Source organism: Armigeres subalbatus, chromosome 3 (genome assembly GCF_024139115.2).
Source record: "Armigeres subalbatus isolate Guangzhou_Male chromosome 3, GZ_Asu_2, whole genome shotgun sequence".
NCBI lineage: Eukaryota > Metazoa > Arthropoda > Insecta > Diptera > Culicidae > Armigeres > Armigeres subalbatus.
The window spans coordinates 300,062,858-300,088,617 of NC_085141.1; the positions used below are offsets into that span (position 1 = coordinate 300,062,858).

At 40.7% G+C, this 25,760-nt stretch overlaps 1 protein-coding gene across 7 annotated transcripts; it reads left to right on the top strand.

The window, feature by feature from the left end:
• Window positions 1–13,737: 13,737 nt before the first annotated feature.
• On the top strand, window positions 13,738–15,992 carry LOC134220491 (pickpocket protein 28-like). 7 transcript variants are annotated; one of them, XM_062699552.1, is made up of 5 exons: window positions 13,738–13,802; window positions 14,024–14,217; window positions 14,287–14,538; window positions 14,596–15,567; window positions 15,634–15,992. In XM_062699552.1, the coding sequence occupies exons 2-5, from the start codon at window positions 14,030–14,032 to the stop codon at window positions 15,902–15,904; spliced, it is 1,683 nt and encodes a 560-aa protein (XP_062555536.1). In that variant the 5' UTR covers window positions 13,738–13,802; window positions 14,024–14,029; the 3' UTR covers window positions 15,905–15,992. The 7 variants fall into 7 exon arrangements, with proteins under 7 accessions (XP_062555536.1, XP_062555534.1, XP_062555539.1 ...); XM_062699550.1 differs by having other exon boundaries at window positions 13,744–13,802; window positions 14,010–14,217; XM_062699555.1 differs by having other exon boundaries at window positions 13,751–13,802; window positions 14,027–14,217.
• Window positions 15,993–25,760: the final 9,768 nt, after the last annotated feature.

Genomic DNA, 25,760 nt, shown 5'->3' on the forward strand with positions numbered 1-25,760 from the left:
AATGTGATGGCTCCTCCTTATCCTCCTTATCCGTGCGGTAAGACGTGCGGCTACAAAGCAAGACCATGCTGAGGGTGGCTGGGTTCGATTCCCGGTGCCGGTCTAGGCAATTTTCGGATTGGAAATTATCTCGACTTTCCTGAGCATAAAAGTATAATCGTGTTAGCTTCGTAGTATACGAATGCAAAAATGGTAACTTGTCTGAGAAACCTTGCAGTTAATAACTGTGGAAGTGCTTAAGTGAACACTAAGCTGCGAGGCGGCTCTGTTCTAGTGTGGAGATGTAATGCCAATAAGATGAAAAAGAAGTGCTAGAGGATAACCACTTCCTTCGGTGGGATTTGATCCCACGAAACCAGTACGCTAAACTAGTGCTTTACCTACTACACTATGCAGAACCTCCGAAGAAGGAGGAACTTAATCTTTCACATGTTATTTCAATCAAGCATTCGAAAGATATTCAATTTGCAAAAAAAGTGCTAACCGCGGTGGAGGTTGGTACTCGGATTCTGATGGCTTTTCCGCAAACGTGACCTTTAAGTGGTCTTTGTGTAGCGGTTATCACGCCTATCTAGAGAGTAGGAGGTTGAGGGTTAAAGTCCCTTCAAGACACGTGAATTCTTTTTCGTAAATTTTATATTAATTTGTCCGTTTAGAAACATGTATTTAACAAAAAAAGGAGAAATATTTTTATTTTTTTCATTTTAATATTAATTTTTTATTATCCACCTTCCCCTTCCCCCTCCCTTGACCTTCCGGATGGGACACAATGTTAATTAAATTTTTGTTACGGCCTAATGCAAATAGAGGTGTGCGCCGCCACGCCACGCCGCCACCGCCGACATTTTTGCATCGGCACGCCGCCGTTTAAAATTTGTCACGCCGATTCAAAATTGAAGAAGTCCACGGAATTTTCCGTGGAAAATCCGACGATTCAATGGAATTTTCGTGGATTTTTCCGATCTCGTTAGAATTCCAGATAATTCACCGTGGATTTACCAATGACAACCTTAAAAATTCTATACAATTTTCCGTTGAAATTTCGAAAATCCCACCGTGAAAATTAAGATAAACTCCAAGTGTAAATTTCGAAAGATTTCGCGTTGAAATCCAAAAACTTATCGTTGAAATAGATTTTTCGAACGGAGAAGAGTCGTTTGTCAGAAAGCCATTTTGTATTGCATTCTATAGAATGCAACAATGCCCAAAAACATTGGAGGAAAATAAAGCGCTTATGTGACTGTTATTGTTCGAAGATGATCTAGTAGTCTATAAATTCGAACATATGGACATAGAGAGAGAGAAACCTGAACAAAATCTGACAAGAACACATCGGGATAGGAAGGTTATCGAGAGGTTGAAGGCCCGAATGTATGTAGATTGAAGGGACCGAGAAAACCATCGACATAGGGAGAGATATCAATATAGAGAACATCGACGGAGACGAGCCAGACTAGGGCCGAAAGTCTCATTAATGAAGATACTAAAAAAAGAACATCGAGATGTAGATCGTCGACTGTTTAGCTAAAATTCATTCTCTATCTGGAAATAGACCGAATGTCGCAAAAGAGAATTCTCTTCGTCGACTTCCCCTCTTTTAAATAAAAGTAACAAGCAGCCCAACAAACAATTTAAGTTGAATAAGCTAGTTTTTTGGCTAAAGAAGGCTATATTTGGTTGAATAAGTGCTATATCAGCTTCCAATGTTTGTTGGGAGAAGATTTATTTGCGGTTTATCAGAATGTACACGGGAGGAATGAACTACCCAATAGTGAATTTAATTCACCCAACCTCGAACATCCGTACGGGAAGCCAAAATTGAGTAAATGCACACCAAAAAATTATGAATAATACAGGTGATGTGTTTCAATAAAATGACACAAAACCACATGACATAAATAGAATCGTATATTTTTCAATGTCAGATGATTTAAAATTACATGTCACGGAACCTAAACACAGCGCCCGTTGCAACGCACCTAACGCACAAGCAGTCAATGACTTGATGCAGTGAAATACTTGTTCAGTGCAAATCGTGGAACCAGTTTTACTTCGATCATCCCTCTTTCAAGAAACGGAGATGAGTGGTAGCGTGCTGGGCTCTCACTCAGCGGACTTATGTACGATTCTCGTTCTAACCAATCATTTTTTTTTTTTTGTCAATAAAGTTGTGATGTAAAATTAAAGTACCACCTAATTTTACGTCAAAAATGACGCTCGTATATGTCGGTGTCACAGCACCTAAAATTACATGATTATTTTTAGGTGTGTGGGGTCGAAGTAGTTTGCCTTTACTCCCATGTTAAAACAGTACTCAACGGAAAATTTATTTACCCAAATGGAGGTTTATTTTACATAATAAAACTCAAAATTGGCTTCCCGTATTGAACTGGCGTCGTTGAATTGTTTCGCTCTTTTGTTTTTAACAACAGAAGAAAGAATGGATGAAAGAGAAGAGAAAAAATAACTCAAAAGTAGGTTTAAAAAAACTCAACGCTGGGTACTTTTTGTCTTCCGTGTAGGTTCTCATTGTCTTCTAGCTTTCTGAGGTGATAAACTACAAAGAAAACCCCTGCTTGTTACATTTATTCAAAGGAGGGGAAATGAGTGAAGAGAATCCACTCTTGCGACATTTTCCCTTACTCCAGATAGAGCTTGAATTGTTTGTTGGTAAGTCTGAAATTTGTTTGGCCTTATATACTACGTTTGGCTGAAGCTCATCTATTCTAAAATTACTTTGTCGAAAAAGTCATTTGGTCGAACAGTTCCTTTGGCTGAATAAAAAACAACAGTTGACCGAATAGCTCAATCACCCGAAAGGGTCATTCGGCCACAATAAGTATTCGACCGAAAGTGTCGTTCGGCTGAATTGGTTATTTGGCAGAAAATGTTGTTTGGCTGAAATATTTGGCGAAAATGTCATTCAGCCGACTGGCCATTTGGCCGAAAAAGTCGTTTGGTCAAAAAGTTGTTTGACCGTAATGGTCGTTTGGCAGAAAAGCCATTTGGTCAAAAATGTTATTTGGCTAAACGGGTGGATATTTTTGACCATATTACCGTTCAGTAATCAACATTTTCGACCTTTCTGTCATACATCCATTTCGGCGTTACGACATTTTCGGCCTTATAACCTATTCAGCTAAACGACCATATCATCCAAATGACGTATTAGGGAAGAGTGCTTTTTTGGCCAAATTACCAATTCGGCCGTATGTTGCTTTGGTCTAATGAATTTTTTGGAAAAACTGTTTTTCGTTAACCCAATTTCATAAAATTTGGCCAACAAAAACCCCCCTGACAATAATAGAACAAAACCTGCCAAAGCCAAGTCATTGCCCCTGTGACAATATAATGAATTCCCTATAGAAATAGAAAAAAAATCCTTCAAAATTCCGATTTTTTGTTGACATACCAAACGGTTTCACGTATATAAAAAAAATAAAAAAATCACGTGGAAAATCTAAATAAATTTGGTTTAAATTCCATAAAATTCGACTCAGAAATTCCGAAGAATTTTCCATAGAAAATTTGAAAAAATCCCGTGCAAATTCCAATGAATTTCTTATGAAAATTTCGAACAATTTGCCGTTGAAATCTAATTTTGTTTTGTTGATGTCCACATTTTGAATAATCTCCCGCGGAAAATCTTAAGAATTTTCTGTGTAAATTTCGAAGAATACTCAACAGAAACTTTCCGTGGATTTTCCGAACATTTTCCTGTAGAAACTTAAACAATTTTCCTTGGAAATTCCAAAGTGCTTTCTTGGAAATTCAAAAGAACTATCAAAACTTCAAATTAATATTTCGGAGAAGCTCAGAGAATTTTCGAGAGTTCATCAGATTTTTCCGACGAAATGTAAAAGATTCTCCTGTTGAAGTCTTGAAAACATCCAGAAAAAATGCAGATAAAAAAAACTTTTGAAAACAAACGTTAAAAATATCCACGCCGATTCGCACAACTCCAAATGCAAAATTTCCATAAATAAGTGAGAAGAACAGAACAGAACAAAAATAAATGAGCACTTTTAAAAGCAAAAATTGCAATTATGAATGAAGAATTTTCCATAAAGGAATTGAAATGTTTCATTGAAGAAAACAAAATTTCTATAAATAAATCAATACAGTTATATTTCGATTCTATCACACCCCCCTGTCAATTTTGGGGGGGGGGGGATAAAATAGGAATGTGACAAAATCGTGAAAAAATAAATTTTTTAATTTGTTTCAAAAATATGGATCAGTTTATGCATTTGGAAAGAAAAATACGTGAATGGAGCCCATAATTTCTTGCCAAAAAGTCTTACAAAATTCATAATAAACCACAAGCGATGAAAGTTATTTCATGGAAACAGAGTGTAAAATAATCGAAAAATTTTGGTGAAGTCCATTTCTCTTCATTTGTCAGTTCACTTCCGACACATTCATAGTCGGCTCTGGACAGTCAATATTCAGTTGAATATTAGTCATTGAATATTTATGCACATTTTACAAATTGTTAAATTATCTGAAGTCTGAACACATTTCAAATGAGTAAAGTGATTTATCACACAGGACTGAATCCGATTTTCATCCGCGAGGCACTTTCAACGGTAAACATCAACGCAAACAATGCTAATTATGTATTTTTCTGCACATAGTAAACACACTCAGTGACAGTCGAATGAATGAGTTCGTGGAGTAGTCGTTTGACTATGTCATTCTATGTTTTGAATATTCATGCGATGTTTGTCAAAATTCGGACCGAAGTTGCTTCATGAAGATGAATATTTTAAGCTCTGCATGGAAATCATTATTGCGATATTATTTAGAAAAATAAAAAGAACGAATATGATATTTTTTTTTGGGGTGTGACAAAAACGGGTCGAAAACGTGATAAAATTGGGGGTTGACAAAATCGGGTCGATACTGTATTAGCTGTATTGCAAAATTTACCACAAAAAAAAATCTTTTTATAAAAAATAAAAAGCTTTCCATAAAATAATCAATAAAGAGCAATAAAAAATAAAAAAAAATCCATATTTTTATTTTAAGCAATAAAATTGAGCATTTTTTTTTATAGATGACACCTTCTTTAAAAGCGTTGTTCATGAAAAATTCATTCATTAAAGTGCTTTTTTGTAGCTCTTATAGAAATTTTCTTATTTTTTATTGCTCTTTATTGATTATTTTGTGAATTTTGTTTCATTTAAAAAAATATATTTATTTTGTGGAAAATTGTGTAATTGTTTATTGCTAATTTAGATTTATTTATGGAAATTTTTGTTTTTTTTTTCAATGGAACATTTTGATTTCTTTATGGATCTGTTTGGGTTAAACACTTTCTAGAAGTTACGGAAAATATTTAAAATCGTTGTAAATTGTTGAGGAATTGATTGAAATGTGACATAACGAAATCTAAAAATAATTTACTATTCTTATTTTAATACATGAGTGAGTTCCAGTGCTTCTATACATGTTTCTATCAAATTGTTATAAACGAAAAATTTCTTTTGAAATTGTGTCAAAGTTCTAAAAATTATTTCTTTTTTCTGCTGCTACAAATAAGCGTGCCATTTTAAATGCGTGTGCCAAGCGTTGCTTACTTACATTGGAAACGAGCCTACCGCCATGAATTAATAAAACGAAAACTAGAGGTAGCAGATGTTTCATACAGCGCTGCCAGTTAATGGAACGTACACACGGTCAAGCAGTTCGACCAACATTGACTCCACCTCCCGTTTATTCAAACATTCATCAATTTTTATCAACACCGACACGAACAATCAATTTATTCGACCAACAATATCACACACGAACGACCGAAGCACCAACTCGAGCACCAACCATCAAAAAATATATGGGGGTTTGTGCAACTTCACTACAAATGCTCAAACATGTTCGGCGAACCTTGACTCCACCCCCGACAACTCAAACCAAAATCAAACCGTTTTAATTTTTCCCAACCGAGCCGCCAACTGTCAAATTGGTTGTTCGAACAACTTCACACACGTTCCAACAAAGCAGCAACCGAAGCGTTTTCTTGGGGGTGGAGTCAATGTTCGTCGAACTGCTTGACTGGTGTGTACGTAGCATAAGGTTTAAATTTAATTTGCAACACAATTCAGATTATGGTGGAAGAAAAAGTTCTTTTACATCAAAAGCATGGATTATTCTTGAGCTTGAGCTTGATTGACTGCTCGTAGTTGCTATTATGACCAGATCAGCTGGTCTTGCACAGGGAACCAACAGATGTTTGCTTGGGACTAGCTCACATTTTCAATGTACAAAAACTGGTGATCTCATTTGTTAGGTCATACTGGGCGCCTGCCACGTCAGAATGCATGTCAATGTAGGGAAGGGGGAGGAAATGATGATGCAATCACTCGCCCACTGCAAGCGGAATATACCTCTTGCACTTGCCACGAGTTCATGCGGTATTTCTTGGATTTTTTGGGTTAGGTTCAAGAGGCAGAGGTCCGTCTTGGTTAACGAGCTGCCAATGTGATAGATAGGAGAAAGCAACTGATGGAATTTCTCAGGCTATTGACATCCTATTGTTTGGCCCATCGCCAGATCGTAGCCAGGATGTCCCGGGCTATAATTTTTTTTTCATACTGCGTTTCAATGATGACAGCGGTCTATGTTTATTGATGATGATGACACCGCACCGGCTCGGAATTTCTAATTGGATGTTTGGAAACGTGCTTTATAGTTCATTTCCAATTCTAGCAGATTACTGTTAGAATATTCAAGTTGAAGCTATAGGAAATTGAGATGGAAATGGTATGGGACTCCATTTCCAGTTTTAGCGATTGCTAGAACATGTGAAATATAGAGAAAGATACTAGGAGAATGTAGGAGAATGGAACGGACCCGGGATCGAACCCACGACCTCCTGCGTATGAGGCAGAAGCAGTAGCCATATGACTTCCAAGCCCGCTATGAAAAGCATGGATTATTCTTTATACTAGATTGCCGAGCTAAGGTCAGACTTGAAAGCTACCACAATAGAACACAAAAATAACTAATCTGTAAAATTCTCTCATTGAATATTATCATTACTGAATTGTACGAAAAAGAGTGATTTAATTGAACTGCATGTACTAGTGCAGTTACAGCAATGAGTTTAGAGTATAGATATCAGCAAAGGATTTGGGATTCCTACGTAGAAGTTCAAGGCATGGTAAATGCTGAATAATGCGTACCATTGGTACTTCCCTAAGGAATGAAATAGACCCCATTTTGCGGTCCTTAGTCTATCACCCAGTAACTCCCAAAACCCCACCTCCCCGTGTTGCCGGCCGGAGTTCGAGCAACCTTGGGGAAGATCAGGTAATCAATCCCGCTGGAAACTATGACCGTCTATCGTCTGTTCCCATGTTAGGGGCGACTGATCATCGTCGAAGTACCAGCGAGGGACTCTAAGCACCTAAAACAGGACATGTCCTCCATTTTCAAGATCGTTTGTCCTCCTTTAGAACTACAATGTCGTCCTTTTTAGATATTTTGAGAACAGTGTGTAATTGAATCCACTGTGGAAATTTTATCTATTAAATTATTAAAAAAAGGAACTATACTCTTCTACTACAGAAAACGATACATATTACGCTTCTGTGGAGCTTTTTCCGTTAATATTTAAGCCTTTGACGGGGCAGCACAAGTAACTTACATCCAAGTGCAACGACTGCTTTGAATATTGTTTATTCAATTATTGGTACCAGGCCCACCTCGATGGTTTAAAAGCCATTACATATTTATTTCCTTATATAATAACCGGCAAGTGCTATTTCACTATCATACAGATTCCATATTTAATAAGCAAAAGATACTTATTCAGTTTTTGCGTATAAATACAAGAAATATGAAAGCTTAGCATTTTATGGACTGGTGTATAGTTTAGGCGATTCCTGTCCTGTAAATGACTAGTTGATCTCCATATTTTATTTAAGGACACGAATACGAATGACATTGATATTCGAACCAACTATTCAATATTTATATTGTAAAGACTCGTAATCAAACTGCACAATTCATAGATAATTATTTGAAGGTGTCTCTTTAGCCTTTCGGTATAAGATAATGAAATTCGTTTTTTTTCTTATAATTCACTGTCTTATTTTTATTTTGAAGATATGCATTTTTCGACCTCTGTTTTGTTCTTGACACGACGATTTTCATTTTTTTTTTTCAAAATTTATTTTGTATTTTATGAGCTGTTCGAGTCTTTACTCTATATAATGTTTCAAAAAACAATGTCAATCACAAGGGATTTTTTTTAAAATTTAGTAGCTTTTCAGCAGAATGTCCTCCTTTTTGGCATTATTTTGGTGAAATGTCCTTCTTTTAGAAAATTCCATGATGTAGAAAACGCGACCCTGGTTAGGAAGCTTACCGACGTTTCTACAGTTACCAAGAAAGGCAAAGGTAATTCAAACAGATGTGTTCGAGCCGTCCCTGCCGAATGAAATAATTCAGTCTTTATATCATTCATTCGCAGTCTGCGATTTGTTTTACAACGTAGCTGCACGAAGGATGCAGAGTTTGACGTAACCACAACGCAGAAGTACGAAATGAGCGCGCCATAAAAGAATTTGCAAGAAAATTTTTCCCCCTGAGAAGGAATCATTGTACGTCAAGACATGTCGTCGAATACAAAATAATTTTAAGTGATTCCAATAATAATTTCATGCAGTGGCGCAGCCGGAAAATTGGTCTGGGGGGGTTTTCTGAACTTTTTTTTTAATTCGAGAATGTTCGAAAACAAATTTTGTCTCTGGTGTGGGTGGGGGGCAGGTCTTATGTCCAAAACCACCCCCGTGGCTACGTCACTGATGTCATGTAAATAGTGTAAATAAATTTGTTGAACTAAAGCAAAGGACTTTTATCCGGTATCCGATTTCCGTGGCTTGGCTTTTCGGAGAGTTCCGTCGATCCGCCTATGTCGAGGTTTCAAATACAGTCCACTAACGAACAAGATGGATTCAACAGCTGGATTGCCAGGTCTGTCAACGAATACAGAACAACGATTGGAAAGTCGGATCTTGGAACATGAGACCTTTGACTAAACCCGCACGTATTGGACTCCTGGCTCGTAAGCTGCATAAGGTCGGCGTGAGCGTTGCAGCAATCCAGGAAATACGTTGGTCCAAAACCGGTAACATCAAACACCAGTACTGTAATCAATTTCAATGAGAATTGTCATATCGATGGGTATATCTGCCTCTCAATCTCTAAAGAAACGCGAGAAATTAAAGGCATGCTACGGAAATCTACACAATCTTTATTCCGTGACAGGGCATGGAAGCGTGCATTTTTTTCTTTTTTTATTGTGTTTATTATCGCTTTCAACTCGTTGGATTAAAGGAAGATTATTTATTGACTAGTCATTGTTCTTTGCATATATCTATTAAAATAATTTAGAAATTACAATTTTAAAACAAAGCACAACGTCTTTTCATGACTGCTTTTCATGTGAAATTGATCAAAGAACCATCGCCTGAGATAGAGAAAGGCGCTTTGCTCTCACCCGAGTGGTGACACTTGTTCACAGATAGGCCACGTGCTATTCGACGAACGGCATTTTTCGGACGTTTCAGATGTAAGCTCATTCAGAGGCCCGAACATTGACGCGGATCACTACCTTGCAGCAAGGATGTTAACGATCATTCAGTAATTTGGGTTCGATCATTTAGTAGTTTGTCAATAAAACATTCCAGAAGCTGAATTTCAAAATATGTTGTACGGTGGACTTCTAGTGCGAAAGTTTTTCTACAACTTTGCCGAATGGTTCGTTATTAGAATTCAACTAATAACGGAGTTAGAGCGCTAGTTGCAGTAACTCAAACTAAATGATTGGAATTTTGTTATCATTTAGTCTAAGTTACTGAAACTATAGCTATAACTCTGTTACTAGTGGAATTCAAACAACGAACCATTAGGCAGAGTTGTAGAAAAACCTTCGCACTAGAAGTCCACCATACAACATATTTTTAAAATTCAGCTTCTGGAATGTGTCATTGACAAACTACTAAATGATCGAACGCAAATTACTGAATGATCGTTAACATCCTTGCCTTGTAGTTGCAAAAATTTGAGCGCAACTATCCCGCGTGCCGAATCCACGAAATAACAGAACGATGCATTTTTATATCTAACACGTGGCAGTTGAAGGGTTTGCTGAACAATAAGCTGGACGAGCGGATAGGAGATGCCAACGGATCTGCCTACGTCAACAGATTGTGGGAGAATATCCACGCAGCTGTGACTACAACAGCGCAGGAAGTGTTAGGCACGGCGACACAAACGGAATGGTTGGTTTGATGAGGAGTTCCAGCGAGTGATGGATGAGAAAAATGATGTCAGGGGTCGGATGCTAGTGGCTGACACGCGTTGTAATAGAGTGTAGCAGAAAAATAACGAATCCACCGAAGAAAGAAAATGCAGCACAAAGAGAGTGTGACAGCTGAAGCACATGAGAGCATAGATAGAAACGATATGCGGAGGATTGACGAGACTGTCAATGGAGCGCGGCCCAAAACTGCGCCAGTGCCCGCCATGTTCGATGATCAAAAGGGGAGTTAGCTGACAAACAAGACTACCCAAATAACATTTCAAGTTTTTTTCTGCTCTAGGAGTGGTTTTATAGATTAAATTATAAGATCGACCAATAAAACTCACTATAATACGACAAACTTTTGATGAACACTATAAGAGTAAGTTATGGCCAAGTGGCCCTCCCTGGATGACCGCTATAAAACTTTTATAAGAGTATTAAAAAACACTTTTTAAACTACCCGTAGAAAAAGGAAATAGGCTGCGGTAGCTTTCAAAAATTTTGCTTTGAAAAAGAGAAAAAAAACTTTGCCGAAAAATAATAACAAAATAAATAGTTGATGAGGATAAAGATAAGGAAGGTTACAAAATAATGTTTTTACAGGATGGTCGTCCATTGTACTTTCATTAAAATGAGGTGCACGTTCGATTACGGTGGAAGCTAATGAAAAAATTAGATTGGTCGCCAAGTGCTCTCAAAACATTGTCAAATCATGATATCCAGCGATAAATATCACTGCCTTGAAAATGACTGTACCTTTTCAACATTAATTTCGATCAGAAAAATGGTGTTCTTATTACAAATCGCAATGCAAATATTCTTATAGGGGTTATTCAATTAACCACATTAGGACAAAAAATTATGGCTATATTCGAGCTTTTAAAATATGATTTATTACGCTCTTCATTACAATCGTAGAGCTGCTCGTAAGGTCAATAGGCATTTGACGTTTGAAGCTTTTTCAGCATATTTAGGAGAGGTTTATTGATAGCAAGAAGAACGACAGTAAAATTGAGCCACTAGGCATGGTGATTGCTATTTTAAATTGAATAAATTCAAGAAGCATGGAAATTGCTACCTGGATACGGTGGCAGCCAGGTGGAAGCACTTCGAAAGTTTGTTGAAAAGTGCAAAAAAGGCGTATTAAGGAGCAGGATGGACATAATCGGCGACGATCAAGCTGTGTAACCACCAACAAAAGATATTTTAGTTACCAGACAAATATTGTCGCTGTCGTCGCTGTCCGGAATATCTTTTGCTGGCGAGGATAGGGGATCTTAATGTCAATGAGGGAAAAATACATACGATTTGACAGTTAGGTACCACACATGTTTCGGACAGCAGAACAAAGGGAACCGAAGCGACAATATTTATCTGGTAACTAAAATATCTTTTCCACCAACGCTGAATGAGGTTAAACAGGATCTGAATGAGCTAAAAAAACAGTAAAATTGTTAGGAAGGACGAAATTCCGGTCCAGCTTCTTAAACTTGGAAGTGAGCAGCTGCACCAATCAACAGATACATGGTTGGATACAGCATCGATACACCTATACCTGGCAAATTGTGGAACTCCATAACCGTTGGTCTTGGGCAATGTTCCTACAATTTCTCAGAACGTTAAGGCGTCTAAGGTCCAGTTCCACCACCTTGTTCATGGCCTACTAATAAGTCGTCGGCTATTTTCGGCTCTCTGCCGCATATTGTTTTCGCTATTCTTTCTTCTGACATACGCACTAAGTGGCGAGTCCACTGAAGTCTGTCGTATTTTATACGATTCACAAAATTTTCTTCTTTGTAAACTTGATACGGCTCGTGATTCATGCGCCTGTGTAACACACCATTTTTTTTCGCTCGAAAACCCTGTAAAGTTTTTATAACGTCCACATTTCATGTCCGTAAAGGATCACTGGTAGAATCAGATAATCATACTAAAAGGCCCATAGAAGGCCCTATCATCAGCAAAAGTACGTATTTTAACTTCTCGGAAAACGTCATTGTCATATGTCACAAGCATTTCAAGTTAAACAAATTCTTCAACAACTTCAAACACATCCCCATCAAGCACTACCTCAGCACCAACGCAATTAGGTCTCCCTTTATCTCTAACCGCAATCATGTACTTTGTCTTGATATAGATGGTTAAGCCTATCCTCGCCGTCTCCCTCTTCAGTGGAACAAAAGCCTCCACTACTGCCTTGCGAACGATTGAGGCCGATGTTATCCGCAAATATCCAGAGCATATGCAACCGTGTGACGGTAGTGTCGTTCGTTATTCTGCACACCCGATCTCCTAATCGTGCTCTCGAGTGCAATGTTGAATAATAAATTCGAAAGTACATCACCCTGATTCAGTCCATCTGAACGAGGTTGACACTTCGTCTGCAATGCGTATACTCGACTTCGAGCCATCAAGCGTTGCACGTTGCAAGTTGGACTCCCAGAATCATCGGCTTGATCGTTGACTGACCCTCACGAAAACCTGTCTCGTATTTACTGACAAAGAACTCCTCATGCGATCTCAGTCTGTTAAACAGAATACACGTCAGAATTTTGAGCTCCGAGTTCAAAAGGGTTATTGCACTGTAATTGGCACACTTCAGTCTGTACCCTTACCTATAGATCAAACATAAGAGGCCATCCAACCAGCCGGTTGACAGTTTTTCATCCTCCCATGTACCCTGACGCATCGAAAACTGATTTCTGGTTGCCAATTTTATGTTCTGTGTTGGTGCTGCGTTCCGTTTCACGATATTTTCATCATTTTTAAATGTGGTTGGGACCATATTTCAATGAGCTAACCAACGGGACTCTGGTAGCTAGCCGTGCGGTAAGACGCGCAGCTACAAAGCAAGACCATGCTGAGGGTGGCTGGGTTCGATTCCCGGTGCCGGTCTAGGCAATTTTCGGATTGGAAATTGTCTCGACTTCCCTGGCCATAAAAGTATCATCGTGTTAGCCTCATAATATACTAATGCAAAAATGGTAACTTGGCTTAGAAACCTCGCAGTTAATAACTGTGGAAGTGCTTAATGAACACTAAGCTGCGAGGCGGCTCTGTCCCAGTGTGGGGATGTAATGCCAATAAGAAGAAGAAGAAGAACCAACGGGACTCAAATTAGAAAGTGATCAAATTAAGAAAAAAAAAATCCAGGTCAATCCACCTAGCGTTGATGGTGCCTTCCTCGTACTGCCTTCCTCCAACTCAAACACCTTCAGCATGGTCTTGCTTTGCAACCAAGCATCATACCACTCACTGGGCTAAGGGAGGTCCCTCCTTTACAAATAATGTATTTCGATTGCCCTTAAGAGATTTAACTAATCCAGTACCTTATCGCGTTGTTTACTGTTACGCATCGTTAGCATTTTACAACGCCATACGTTGGAAAATAGAAATGAAATATAGGAAGGCCTCATCAGTATTCACCGGTTGTTCAGGAGGTGCAATTGTGCAGATCAAAGCGTTCATACAATTGAAGTTGACAACGGAGGTACCTGACCGATTTGTGTCAAATGAAGTCATTGCGTAGGAGTAGCTAAACTATTCGTAATTGTATTTAAAGGTGGTATGCATTGATGTGATGGACAGAGAAAAGTGACACCGGATATATGTTTATACCAATTTGAATACAAATTAAAATTGTTTAATATTGATAACAACAATCATGATAATAACTAATTTTATTGCAATTACATAGAATAAAATTATTAGTAGACAATGTCAGCCCAAACAACAATGACGGAGCACCGCAAAGCCGATAAAGAACTGAAAACCTCACCAAAGCGTGCGCCAGCAATCGAATATGTTGCCGAGTACACCAAGCGTAGTGCATGGGAGTTCTGTGACGTCACACCAATCCACGGATGTAAACATTTTCTTGGTTCCAATAATTTACCTATCGAGCGGTAATCCCACCGTAACTAATTCGTTAAACACGTGCTGCGAGCAAAGCTACGATTTTCTTTTCGTTCCAGATTGTGGTGGATTTTTGTATTTGTTGTTTCGTTTTACTACTGCATACATCTCGTATACACCATCTACGAAGAGTGGCAACGCGATCCAATTATTGTTAGTTTCGAACAGAAAACCTCATCGATCTATTCGATTCCTTTCCCGGCCGTTACCATTTGTCCCGAAACGAAGGTCAAGACCTCCGTATTGAATATGTCGCAAACTTTTGAATTGGTTCGCAAAAACAAGTTGAATGAAACGATCGATGAAGAACGGTGAGTGTGTTTAGGATTTCATGAGTAACATTACGACCACTAATACAGCATTTACAGTGTAAGGAGACTACTGCTGCTACTACAGCTGTGTGATTACAATATCTACGACAAACATGAAACGCCATTCTACTTTGATGATGTCTTGATCGAGCTCCGAAGAATGTCTATCCCTGCATTCGAGATGTTCAACACTTGCGGCTGGAAAGGTCAAGGTGTGACCTGTTTGGACATATTCAGAACTACGCTAACTGAAAAGGGGTTCTGTTATACTTTCAACACCGTTGCAAATAATGATTTGCTACGCAAAAGTGAGATAGATCCAAGGTACAATCTGAACTCGGAAACTCGATCATCAGATTGGGAGCTCGATAAAGGTTTCCAGGAAAGCATAGGGGTAAACTCTTTCCCACGTCGAACTGCGACCGGAGGATATCTGAACAGTCTCCTAGCCACTCTCATAGCCAACAAGAGCGATTTGGACTACCTTTGTGGGGATTCGTTTCAAGGCTTCAAAGTGATGCTTCACATGCCCGACGAATTCCCACTGGTTTCCCATCAGTACTTTCGAGTACCCTTGGATCAAGAACTGATCGTGACCGTGACTCCCGTCGTTATGGGCACCGATGATCGCGTGCGACATTATCAACCAGATAAACGTCAATGCTACTACACTCACGAGCGTTATTTACGTTTCTTCAAAATCTACAATAAAGTCAACTGCGAAACCGAATGTTTGACGAACTATACTTTCAATCTATGCGGGTGTGTCCAATTCTGGATGCCGCATCCCAAAGGATCCCCGGTCTGCTCGCTGCATGACAGCCCATGCTATCAGTCAGCAGTGTCGCACATTTCGAAAATGTCGGCGCGTAATAAAGCGAAGGTAAACGATGATCTACCTGCGGCATCATGCAACTGTCTTCCAACGTGCAACTACGTCGAGTATCGAACACAAGTGTCACAGGCGAAGTGGAACTGGCAGAATGGAGAGTACTTCAACTATATGGAACGAAAACCGATGACTAGCGGGTTGGTTGGGTCCCATATTTCTAAGGAGCTACGTGTATCGAATGAATTGTTATACTTTCGTTTCAGAGTGCACCAGTCGAAGATGGTGATCTACTTCAGGGAGGCGGACTTTATTCCGCTGGTGCGCAAAGAAAAAAGCAGTATTAGCGGAATGATCGCCAATTGCGGTGGGCTGATGGGTCTGTTTATGGGGGTCAGTATACTAAGCTTGGTCGAATTGATATACTATTGTACGTTAAGACCAATCGCAATGTGGATGCTGACTAAGCAGAAGATTTCTACCACAAACAAAGCGGAATCATCGAGCCGGTGTGATTGTGGTAGCATCCGAGGGTGAAGCAGGGCTTTGTAGTGTTAATGAATGAATTATTTGGCCGGAAAATTGATAGAAAACATTTAAATATTGAATTAGTTTGCTCAGATAATAAAACTACTAGAAAATTATTGTTGCTTCCTTTATTATTATTTATTCAGACTAAGGCCGAGGTGGCCTGTGCGGTATATAAGAGTCTTCGCCATTCGGCTCGGTCCATGGCTACACGTCGCCAACCAAGCAGTCTGCGGAGGGTCCGCAAGTCATCTTCCACCTGATCGATCCACCTTGCCCGCAGCGCACCTCGCCTTCTTGAGCCCGTCGGATCGTTGTCGAGAACCATTTTCACCGGGTTACTGTCCGACATTCTGGCTACGTGCCCGGCCCACCGCAGCCGTCCGATTTTCGCGGTGTGAACGATGGATGGTTCTCCCAGCAGCTCATGCAACTCGTTGTTCATTCGCCTCCTCCACGTACCGTCCGCCATCTGCACCCCACCATAGATGGTACGCAACACTTTCCTTTCAAAAACTCCCAGTGCGCGTTGGTCCTCCACGAGCATCCTTCAGGTCTCGTGTCCGTAGAGAACTACCGGTCTTATAAGCGTTTTGTAGATAGTCAGTTTGGTACGGCGGCGGCGGCAAATAGCTGAACTCTATTCGATCGGAGCGTCTTACGGAGTCCAAAGTACGTACGATTTCCAGTCACTATGCGCCTCCGAATTTCTCTGCTGGTATCGTTATCGGCGGTCACCAGTGAGCCCAAGTACACGAATTCTTCAACCACCTCGATTTCGTCACCACCGATAGAAACTGGAGACTCTTCCTATCATGTACTTCGTCTTCGACGTGTTGATGACAAGTCCAATCCGTTTAGCTTCGCTTTTTAGTCTGATGTAGGCTTCCTCCATCCTCTCAAAGTTATGTGCCATGATATCAATGTCGTCAGCGAAACCAAATAACTGGACGGACTTCGTGAAAATCGTACCACTCATGTCAATCCCTGCCCTTCGTATTACTCCTTCCAAAGCGATGTTGAATAGCAGACACGAAAGACCATCACCTTGCCGTAACCCTCTACGCGTTTCGAAGGGACTCGAGACCGTATCAGTTTATCCAGAAATCGGTTTTCGAGCATTAGCTGCCATAGCTGGTCTCGATCGATTGTATCAGGCATCGATATTGATCTTCAGGCAGGCATGCATCGTTATTGATCTTGAATTATTGAAACTCCAAAGCTACTATGAAATGTACCCGTAATCAAGCTAAGCTAACCTAAGCAGTCTAGAAGGGGAAAGGATCGTTTAGCCGAAAAAGTCGTTTGGCCGAATAGCCCAGTCGACACAATGATGTCATATAACATGCGAAAGTAAAGACGATATAGGTACTTCCCCATTTTTTTTCCTGTTCGGGTGTGCCACTGCGATCAATTATTAGATCTATTGTAGCGTTACCCGTATCCTTAGTGTTTAAGTGCATGTCGAATTACTCCAGTGCTATTGAGAAGCAATGCAGTATCAGTTTCGATACAGTTGTTGTTTTGTTTCCTCAAGACATGACAAGGTCCCGCTATTTAGACCCTTCATAGGGAGCAATCCCATTGAAGGCGCGCCCCTTATCAATAGGAAATCAATCCTTGCTTGAGAAAACAGAACAGTAATACTGTTTTTGGCCATGCATCGGAGCCCTAGCCACATCCTTGTCTTGCTTCTAGAATATCACCAGTGAAACTCTTAAAACTCGGGATTTAGCTTTGTCTACAAGACCATTTCAAGCAAGAGAATTTGTTCAGTAATAAGAACTTCCGTGTGTTCCTCTCACTACCATTTTTCACCAGTTCATGAAGAGTTAGTATGTATTTGAACCCCTAATTCGATTTTTCCAGCAATCAGTTCAGCCTAGGACCGGGTACCGAGGCTTTTTAACTAATTGCTTGAAAAGTTGTTTCCGCTGCATACAGTTTAGCCTCAAACAAGAGGAATTCGAGTCTTTTAACTGTCTGCAAGGTAACATTCATTATGTTTTATTTCTGAGACTGCTGTTGGTAGCGGGGACTAAATACGATGAATCCTTAATTACCACACTTATTGCCCTAGCTAGAAAAATGGATTAAGCTAGGGCTCTGTTTGGTAGATCTTACACCGCAACACACTACGTCAAAGTGATCTACCGTGTTACGGGAACTACTTCCCCATACAACATGTACGTATATCTCCTCCACTTTAGCATCTTACGTTGCATCGTATACGACTTTGCGTTAAATGGGAGGTCATTCGATTGAAAATGCCGTTTGGACAAAATGGTTGTCAGAAAGGGTCATTTGACCGAAAATGTTATTTGGCCGTACGAGTCATAGGCCGTTTGGCCGAACAGGTCATATGGACGAAAATGACGTCTGACCGATAAATCGTTTGGCCGAATAGGTCATTTGCCCGAAAGGGTCATACGGCCGAAAATGTCGATTTGCCGGGCAGGTCATATGGCCAAAAGTGTCGTTCGGAGGAAAAATCGTTAGGCCGAATGGTAAATTTAGCCGAAAATGCTGTTTGGCGAAAATGGTCGTTTGCAAAAAGGGTCATTTGACCGAAAACGTTATTCAGCCGAAAGGGTGATCCCAAGCAGCACGTACAAAATCTTCCAAATAGCTGCTTGTTCCTAACAAATTGCATTGAAGATTCTGGAAATACATCAGTCTCATTAAAGCAACTTTGCAGTTTCAGAAACACACAATGTTATATTTCCGTTCCACTGATATCGCAAACTGCCTCACAAATAACTGCTTGGATAATTGCGTTTAATATGTGGCATATCAAAAGCAAAACAGATTAGTTGCACAAATAAAATAACATTTTTATTTATTTTTTATTTATTGTACATCGTCTTCAACTTATAAATTGCACAGACTGATTGTTTGACTTAATCCTATTTTTAAAATATTAATTTGCAAACATTAAATTCGAATTTGGGTACACTACAGTTACCACAATGTTTATGATATGTTGCAGAACACTTTGTGCTCAGCTGCAGCTCACTTTTATTTTTATCAGTTAATGTGGAAGGTCGCAAATCTGAAGGTCACTGTTAGATTCCCAGTTGGTTTTCTTGTTTTTGTTTTCATTGTAGCCGCAAGATGTTGCAAATAGACTCCACCTATTGTGCTTTTTGTGTTACAAAGAAGTTCCACATAAGACGCACTGTACATAATTCAGACTTTCAGTAAGTCACAGTTGCTTTTACCCATTGAGAAACAAGCGGTGCTGCCTGGGATACGGCTGAATATGTCATTTGGCCGAACAGGTCATGTGGCCATAAATGCCGTTTGGTCGAACAGGTCAAAAACGGCCTTTATACCAAACGACCATTTTGACCAAACGGCATTTTCGCCCAAATGACCTATTCGGTTGAACACCACTTTCGGCCATATGACCCATTCGGGTGATTGACATTTTTGAACAAATGGCCAGATGGGTTTCGACCTGATGGTTTGTTCACTCTGTTACCGGCGGTTGAAATTTGCTTGTAGAATGTAATCGAGTGCGGAAAATGAGGGATAATGTTTATAAATTTAGAAGCGTAAATCCAATGGTCAATTTGGATGCACACGCGTGGGCAGTAGACAAAGGCGCGCCAAGGTGCGCAAATAAACTGCGCCAATAAATGGGTGATTGATGGGTGATTGAATGCACTGAACTGAAGCGGAAGAAATAGAAAAAACGATGAGAAGAGTGACCGTCGTGTCGTGTGGAGGAAAAGGCGACTGGGAGGCATAAGGCAGTTGAGCTTGACGAGTCACAAAACCTAGACGTTCGATTGAGTGAGCAAAGCTATCAGTTTATTTAACCACGAGGGATCAAGTTCCCGATCCTGTGTTGGTCGACGACAAGCGGTGTTTTGTAGGTGCCCTGAATAATTAACAGGGTATTCTGCCGTAGTTAGTGCCAAATAATCGCGTGGAAACCAGTGACGAGCAGAGATCCCGGTCCAGGGAACAAGTATCTCTATTTTTGACCCAGTGTGGTGTGCAATTTCCAACCATTCTGATCAGCACCCGTCTCCGGGAAACCCGCTAAGCAACTACCCAGCGCCAGACCACGTGTCACACCAGCCCGTGGCGTAGGGGGCAAACAGGACCAGTGGGATCAGCCACCTCATACCAAGCAGGCCGTTCGCACCTTCCAAGTGCCCATTGAACTGACAGTGTGGTCCGACACCATCATTTCTAATCGAGGCACCACTAGACCACCTCAAGCCACCCTCGAAGTCATCGTTCACCGCCACGTGTCAACAGCAGAACCTCCAAACCTACCCGCTACCGTTTCATCACCGTAATCCACCAAACGAGCATCGAAGCCACCTATCATCGCCATCCGTCTCCACCTCCACGCCCACTGCCGTCGGAGTCGCCTCCAAGCCTCATTGCGGTGCATTGGTCTTCCACACTTGGCCTTCCGGAATATCTATACCACGAGTATCCAGTTCTTCAACGAAGGACCTTTTCATCTTTATTGTTGTTGCATCAACAGGCTGCATTTGGCCCCAATGATGTAAAGTATTTGAAGAAAAAAGTGAACTTTAAAAGATGGTGTCAAGCATAGTCATTGTCTTCGTCTGTTTATGTCTGCGAAGAACGATGAAAATCTTCGGCGTAACATGCTCCGTGTGGCGTGAAAATCGAAGAGTGATGCGACTCTGTTGAAGACACGGTGTAGGCCACAAATAGGCAGCCTCAACATATGGCTGTTACGGAGCATGCGTGGCTGGACCTCAGATCTATTTGTTCCAACATAGCTTCACAGTCGATTCGTCCCTGCGGGGTATCGGCGATCATAATGGCTTTGTCGACATCTCTCCTTGAGCGAAGTAGCTCCAAGTTGATCAACTGACATCGGCTTTCGTAACTCGGTAGGCGAAAAGGATCCAGCCAAGGTAGCCTACGAAGCGCGAATCGAAGGAAACGGCGTTGAACAGATTCGATTCTCTCAGCACCGTTTTTGTAAGACGGACTCCAGACAACAGAACAGTACTCTAGAGTCGAGCGCACCAGAGAGCAATAGAAAGCTTTTAAACAGTATATGTCGGTGAAATTCTTCGCAACTCTGAAGATGAATCCCATAGTTCTGGATGCTTTGTCGACGATGAATGATGTGACATGTGCATTTCTCATGTCATCATGTTTCTTTTCAACTAAGTTTCTCATAGAATATTTTCCCATGAAATCAAATTGATTGCACAAGCATTACCTGTAAGGAGTCCAATGACTACAGACAAGCTGTTGTCAGCACCTTCTCCATTAGGCACTCCCAATTAAACATGCTATACTCATTCTCTCACTCTCTCTTAATTCAAATATCGATCCAAGCTCAGATGTCTTCAGTAGGTAAACTTATATTCGACAAGTTATGAATAAAGCAATTACAATTCAACCTTCAACGTGATCGTTGGTTATTTTGAGTTATCACTCTCCTATACGAGCACTCAGTGTTCGTTCTGTGACAATGAGATGTGTTGCTTGAATACTAGTTGCGAGTCTAGGATCACGTTGAGGTCCTTCACATGGCTCACTTGCTCTATTTCTGTACCAAGAAGGGTTTAGTTGCATACGATGGGCTGTTTTTTCGTGAAAACGTTATGACAAAACACTTAGCCGGGTTTACCACCATTCGGTTTAGAGAGCACCAATCCACGAAGTGATCTAGTTGAAGTTGCAAGAGCTGACAATCGGCGGTACTATGTATTTCCAAAAAGATTTTAAGGTCATCTGCGTAAGACAACCGAAGACATTTGATAACGAGGTGTACATCGTTGAAAAAGATCAGGAAAATCAGTAGTCGTAGATGACTCCCTTGTGGTATACCGGACGGTGCATGAAAACTTTTAGAGGTGCATTCCCCAATAGCTACGGTCAGATGGCGGTCAGAAAGATACGAATGAAATCAGTTCAGCAGACTGCCGCTGACTCCGAATCGGTCCAGTTTTGCAATGGCTAATGAGTGATTAATCTTATCGAAAGCTGCAAAAAGTGTCCCAAGCAGCGCAAATTGTTTCACTACTGAACATTTCACTGTGTTGCAACTATTCGGAAAGAAACAATCTTTGCGTATGTGCCATCAAATATAACTCTCTTGCAATGTAAAAAGCGCAAGAGGTGGAGCTTATGGAAACATCCTTCGATTGCAGTATAATTTCAATAATGTTGCAAAATACTACAGCGGAAAACAATAAAATAAAAATATAAAACTGGATTCGATTTATGGATCTTGTGATTGATAGTCCTTCACTCTACCACAGCACCATTCAATACTTCGAAGGGACTGCATGTTGACTCACCATGAAAACCATACGATTATGAAGTTTTGTACTCGGGTTTCCTGTAACTTGATTGTACCATCACAGGAAAAAAATGTGAGTTGTCAAAGAACGATGCTAAATTAAACATGAAGACACATACAGGAGTTAGACAAAAAGGTTGAGATAGGTAAAATTTTATCGAAGTTCAAATCAGCATAACTTTGCGTAGAATGATCCGATTTCGATGAAACCGGGACCTTCGGACGCGGAAACTCTTCTAGTATACTGTCCCCATGCAAAACTTTAGATTGGACCATGGCCACCGGAGATGTTCCGGGTTTTCCGAGGGTATGTTTAAAATGCATTTCTTCTTCTGCCTGTCGTTTTATCTGACGTTTACTGCCATCATGTTTTACACTCTGCCTGAAAACTAGAACTAATATGCTGACCAATGCAGGCTGCAGATCGAAAATTCGTTTGGTATACGCAAAGATATGATCATTTTCGTAAAATCGGTACGGGATACACCCTGAACAAATGCCACTTTCGCAGAACACCCGGAACCTGTTACAAATTGGCCAGAGAGTCTTACAGTCACCATAATGTATCTTTAATAAAGATCCTATAGTAATCGGCTTGGGAAAACATGAATTTTGACACCCATATACGCAAAGTTTCAGACGGTGCCATAACCGGTTCCTCCTGGAAGGCCCTTGGAACATGCTATAAAGGTGGCCGTGGACACTATCGTTCTGGAAACGTCTCTGCAATTATCGTCTCGCAAAGCCATGAAGATAGATACCCATATTTGCATTATTCCGAGCTGTTATCATTTCATTATGTTCCCGGAACCGTTTTTACGGAAATGGCCATATCTCTGCGTAGTTTTGATGGATTCTCGATCTACAGCCACCATTAGCCGGCATATTAGTTCTAGTTTTTGGAGAGAGCATAAAACATGACGAAAGTAAACGTCACATAAAATGACAAGCAGTGGAAAAAATGCATCTTGAACATACCTTCGGAAAACCCGGAACATCTACGGTGGCCAAGAACCAATCTTAGGTTTTGCAGGGGGCAGTATACTAGAAAAGCGTCCGGTTCTGATGGTCCTGATTTTATCAAAATCGGATCATTCTACGCAAAGTTATGATGATTTGAATTTCGACATAATTTTACCTATCTCAACCTTTTTGTCTAACCCCTGTATAACTTATCTGTAACTTAATTTAAACAAACAATTCAGTTTTGGAAGACGCATTGAATTTACATAGTAAAAAAATGCAACCTAATGATTTTGTTTCGTGTTTGCAACAAGAAGTGCAGTATTTTTTGTTTGTTTGTTTCCAAATGTCAAACACGCACTGCATTGCAATTTTAATGAAACATGGATCACAATTCGAACGTTTTTGACATCTTGATGCAACTTTTTCGTGCTTTAATGTTTTTCCAACGCCTTTAATGAAAGTGAATAGAAACAAGGTGCTTTTAGGAAGATGTTGCGTGTACTACTTGGGTAGTATAAATAACATCCGTTTGAACCAGTTCTGTTAGACTGTTTGTGACGTAGAATGTGAGGCACAGTAAATTGGTGGAAATTGAGCGACCGACAGTAAATCCGTGCTGATCATCACTAAGAAGTGGCTTACGGTGTGAAAGCAGTGGTTCCATAATGACGAGTTCGAACAGCTTCGAGACGGCACACAATGACGTAATCCCTCGATAGTTGTTCACATCGCGTTTGTCTCCCTTTTTGTGGACTGGAAACATTAGTTCAAACTTCCAGCAGGAGGAGAAAATACCATTGATGATCGAAGATCTGAACAAGAAAAGAAGTGGAACGAGCAAACTGTCGATATGCCTTTTGATGAAGACGGCCGGTACGCCGTCGGGTCCGGGATTGTTTGACGATTTTTACTGATTTGCGGCTCTCAGGATCATGTTATAATCGATGTTGATTGTACCCAGAGACTGGTTGTTTAGGGGAACGTTCCCTGCTGCGATAGAGATTTGGCTGTCACTCATTATTTCGTCACTGAAAACGCTCGCGAATTTTTCGGCAAATAGGCGGCAAACTTCCTGAATAGTTAAGGCGATTTCAGCATTCTAATTCATTGTCGATGGAAGCCCGCATTCCTTGCGCTGTTCGTTGACGTCGTTCCAGAAGGATTTTGGTTTAGATTTGAATTTGAGCTCAAGATCTCGTTGGTACCGTGCAAAGCTTTGCCGACATGCTCGTTGGTATTCATGATTAAGCCTCACATAATGGTTTCTTAGAGTTAGCGTTCGGTGTTTTGAGAAAATTAAAAAAGCTGCTCTCTTAGTGGACTTCATTTTTCGTAGTTCAGTCGAGAACCATGTAGGGTGCGATCCTTTCTGCGATCTCTTTGGCACGTGTCGGTCATTTACATACGCGGAGCGGAGCTTTCAACGTTGTTGGGGTCCAGAACAGTTAACCAGTCAATGCTAGTAAGCACGTTCGCGATACTACAGTGGTCGGCTTTAGAAAAGTTGTAGGAAACGGAAGAGGGATGAGCGTTGCTAACAGGTATTTGAAGGTTTTCGAAAGTTACTATCAGCGGGGGGTGAGGAGGAATATATTTTACAAAAGACAAGATGCCACTGAAATGAAGTGTGCTTTATCTTGGATGGATACAAAGCATAGGTCCAACGTGCGAAGGTTCTCGTTCGCTACGTTATTAATCTGGGTTAGCCTTGCTACACTGTAGCTATCAAGGAGTCCAGTGACACCAGTATGATATTGCGAGCGTTCAGGTCTGGAAACAGAAAGCCACTATGCAAAGGTATCCACCGAATGCCAGGCATGTTGAATTCGCCCAAGATGCAAATCTCGTCAATCGGAGATGCAGTTACTAATATAGTGAAGACGGACTGACAGTGAGCGTCAATAAGGTGATTATCTCCAACTAAATCCGGGGCGATTTACAGCGCGCACAAAAACAATTTACGGTCGCTCAATTTTAAGGATATCCAGAATTGTTCTAGACAGGCCCAAGAAGCGTTTTCAATAGTCGTCGCTTTCAGGCCGGAGTGAACTGCTACCATAACTTCCCCTGGTGGACTTCCGGCTGTTTAACGGATTCCTATCGCAGCGGAAAACCTCATAATCAGATCCGAACACCTGACAGGAAAGCGTTCGTGAGTTCAGCCACGTCTTTGTCAGGACGATAACATCGTAGCAAGAATCTGAGACAGCCAAGCGATAATCATCGATGCTAGAGTTCATTCCTCCGACGTTTTGGTAGTAGATGCTGATGTGTTCTGTCGCATAAACGGAGGCGTCACCGACGTTTTTGGAAGTCGAGGGAACAGCGAGTTTCAAGATGGTACTAGAACACGGAAGTTGATCAGGCAGAGAACTGATGCTAGCAGAGTCATACTTGCCTGAGAGTGGTGTTTGGCGGACCCCTACACCAGACTCAAACCCAGGGCCAGAACGACTCTGGTTCGGTTCGGGGTCCCCCATGGTAATGGCGACCGGTTTTCAGGAGGCTTAGGCATGGATACATTGACGAAAGGCAGTAGAAGTGCCTCAACGACACAGGTTCTGCTAGGGCGTCGCAGTGTCCAGT

Coding starts and splice junctions, on each gene's coding strand:
- LOC134220491 (XM_062699552.1), top strand. CDS start 14,030: ATGTCAGCCCAAACAACAATGACGGAGCACCGCAAAGCCGATAAAGAA. Junction 14,218..14,286: donor AATAATTTACCTATCGAGCG/GTAATCCCACCG, acceptor TTTTCGTTCCAG/ATTGTGGTGGATTTTTGTAT. Junction 15,568..15,633: donor CGAAAACCGATGACTAGCGG/GTTGGTTGGGTC, acceptor CTTTCGTTTCAG/AGTGCACCAGTCGAAGATGG.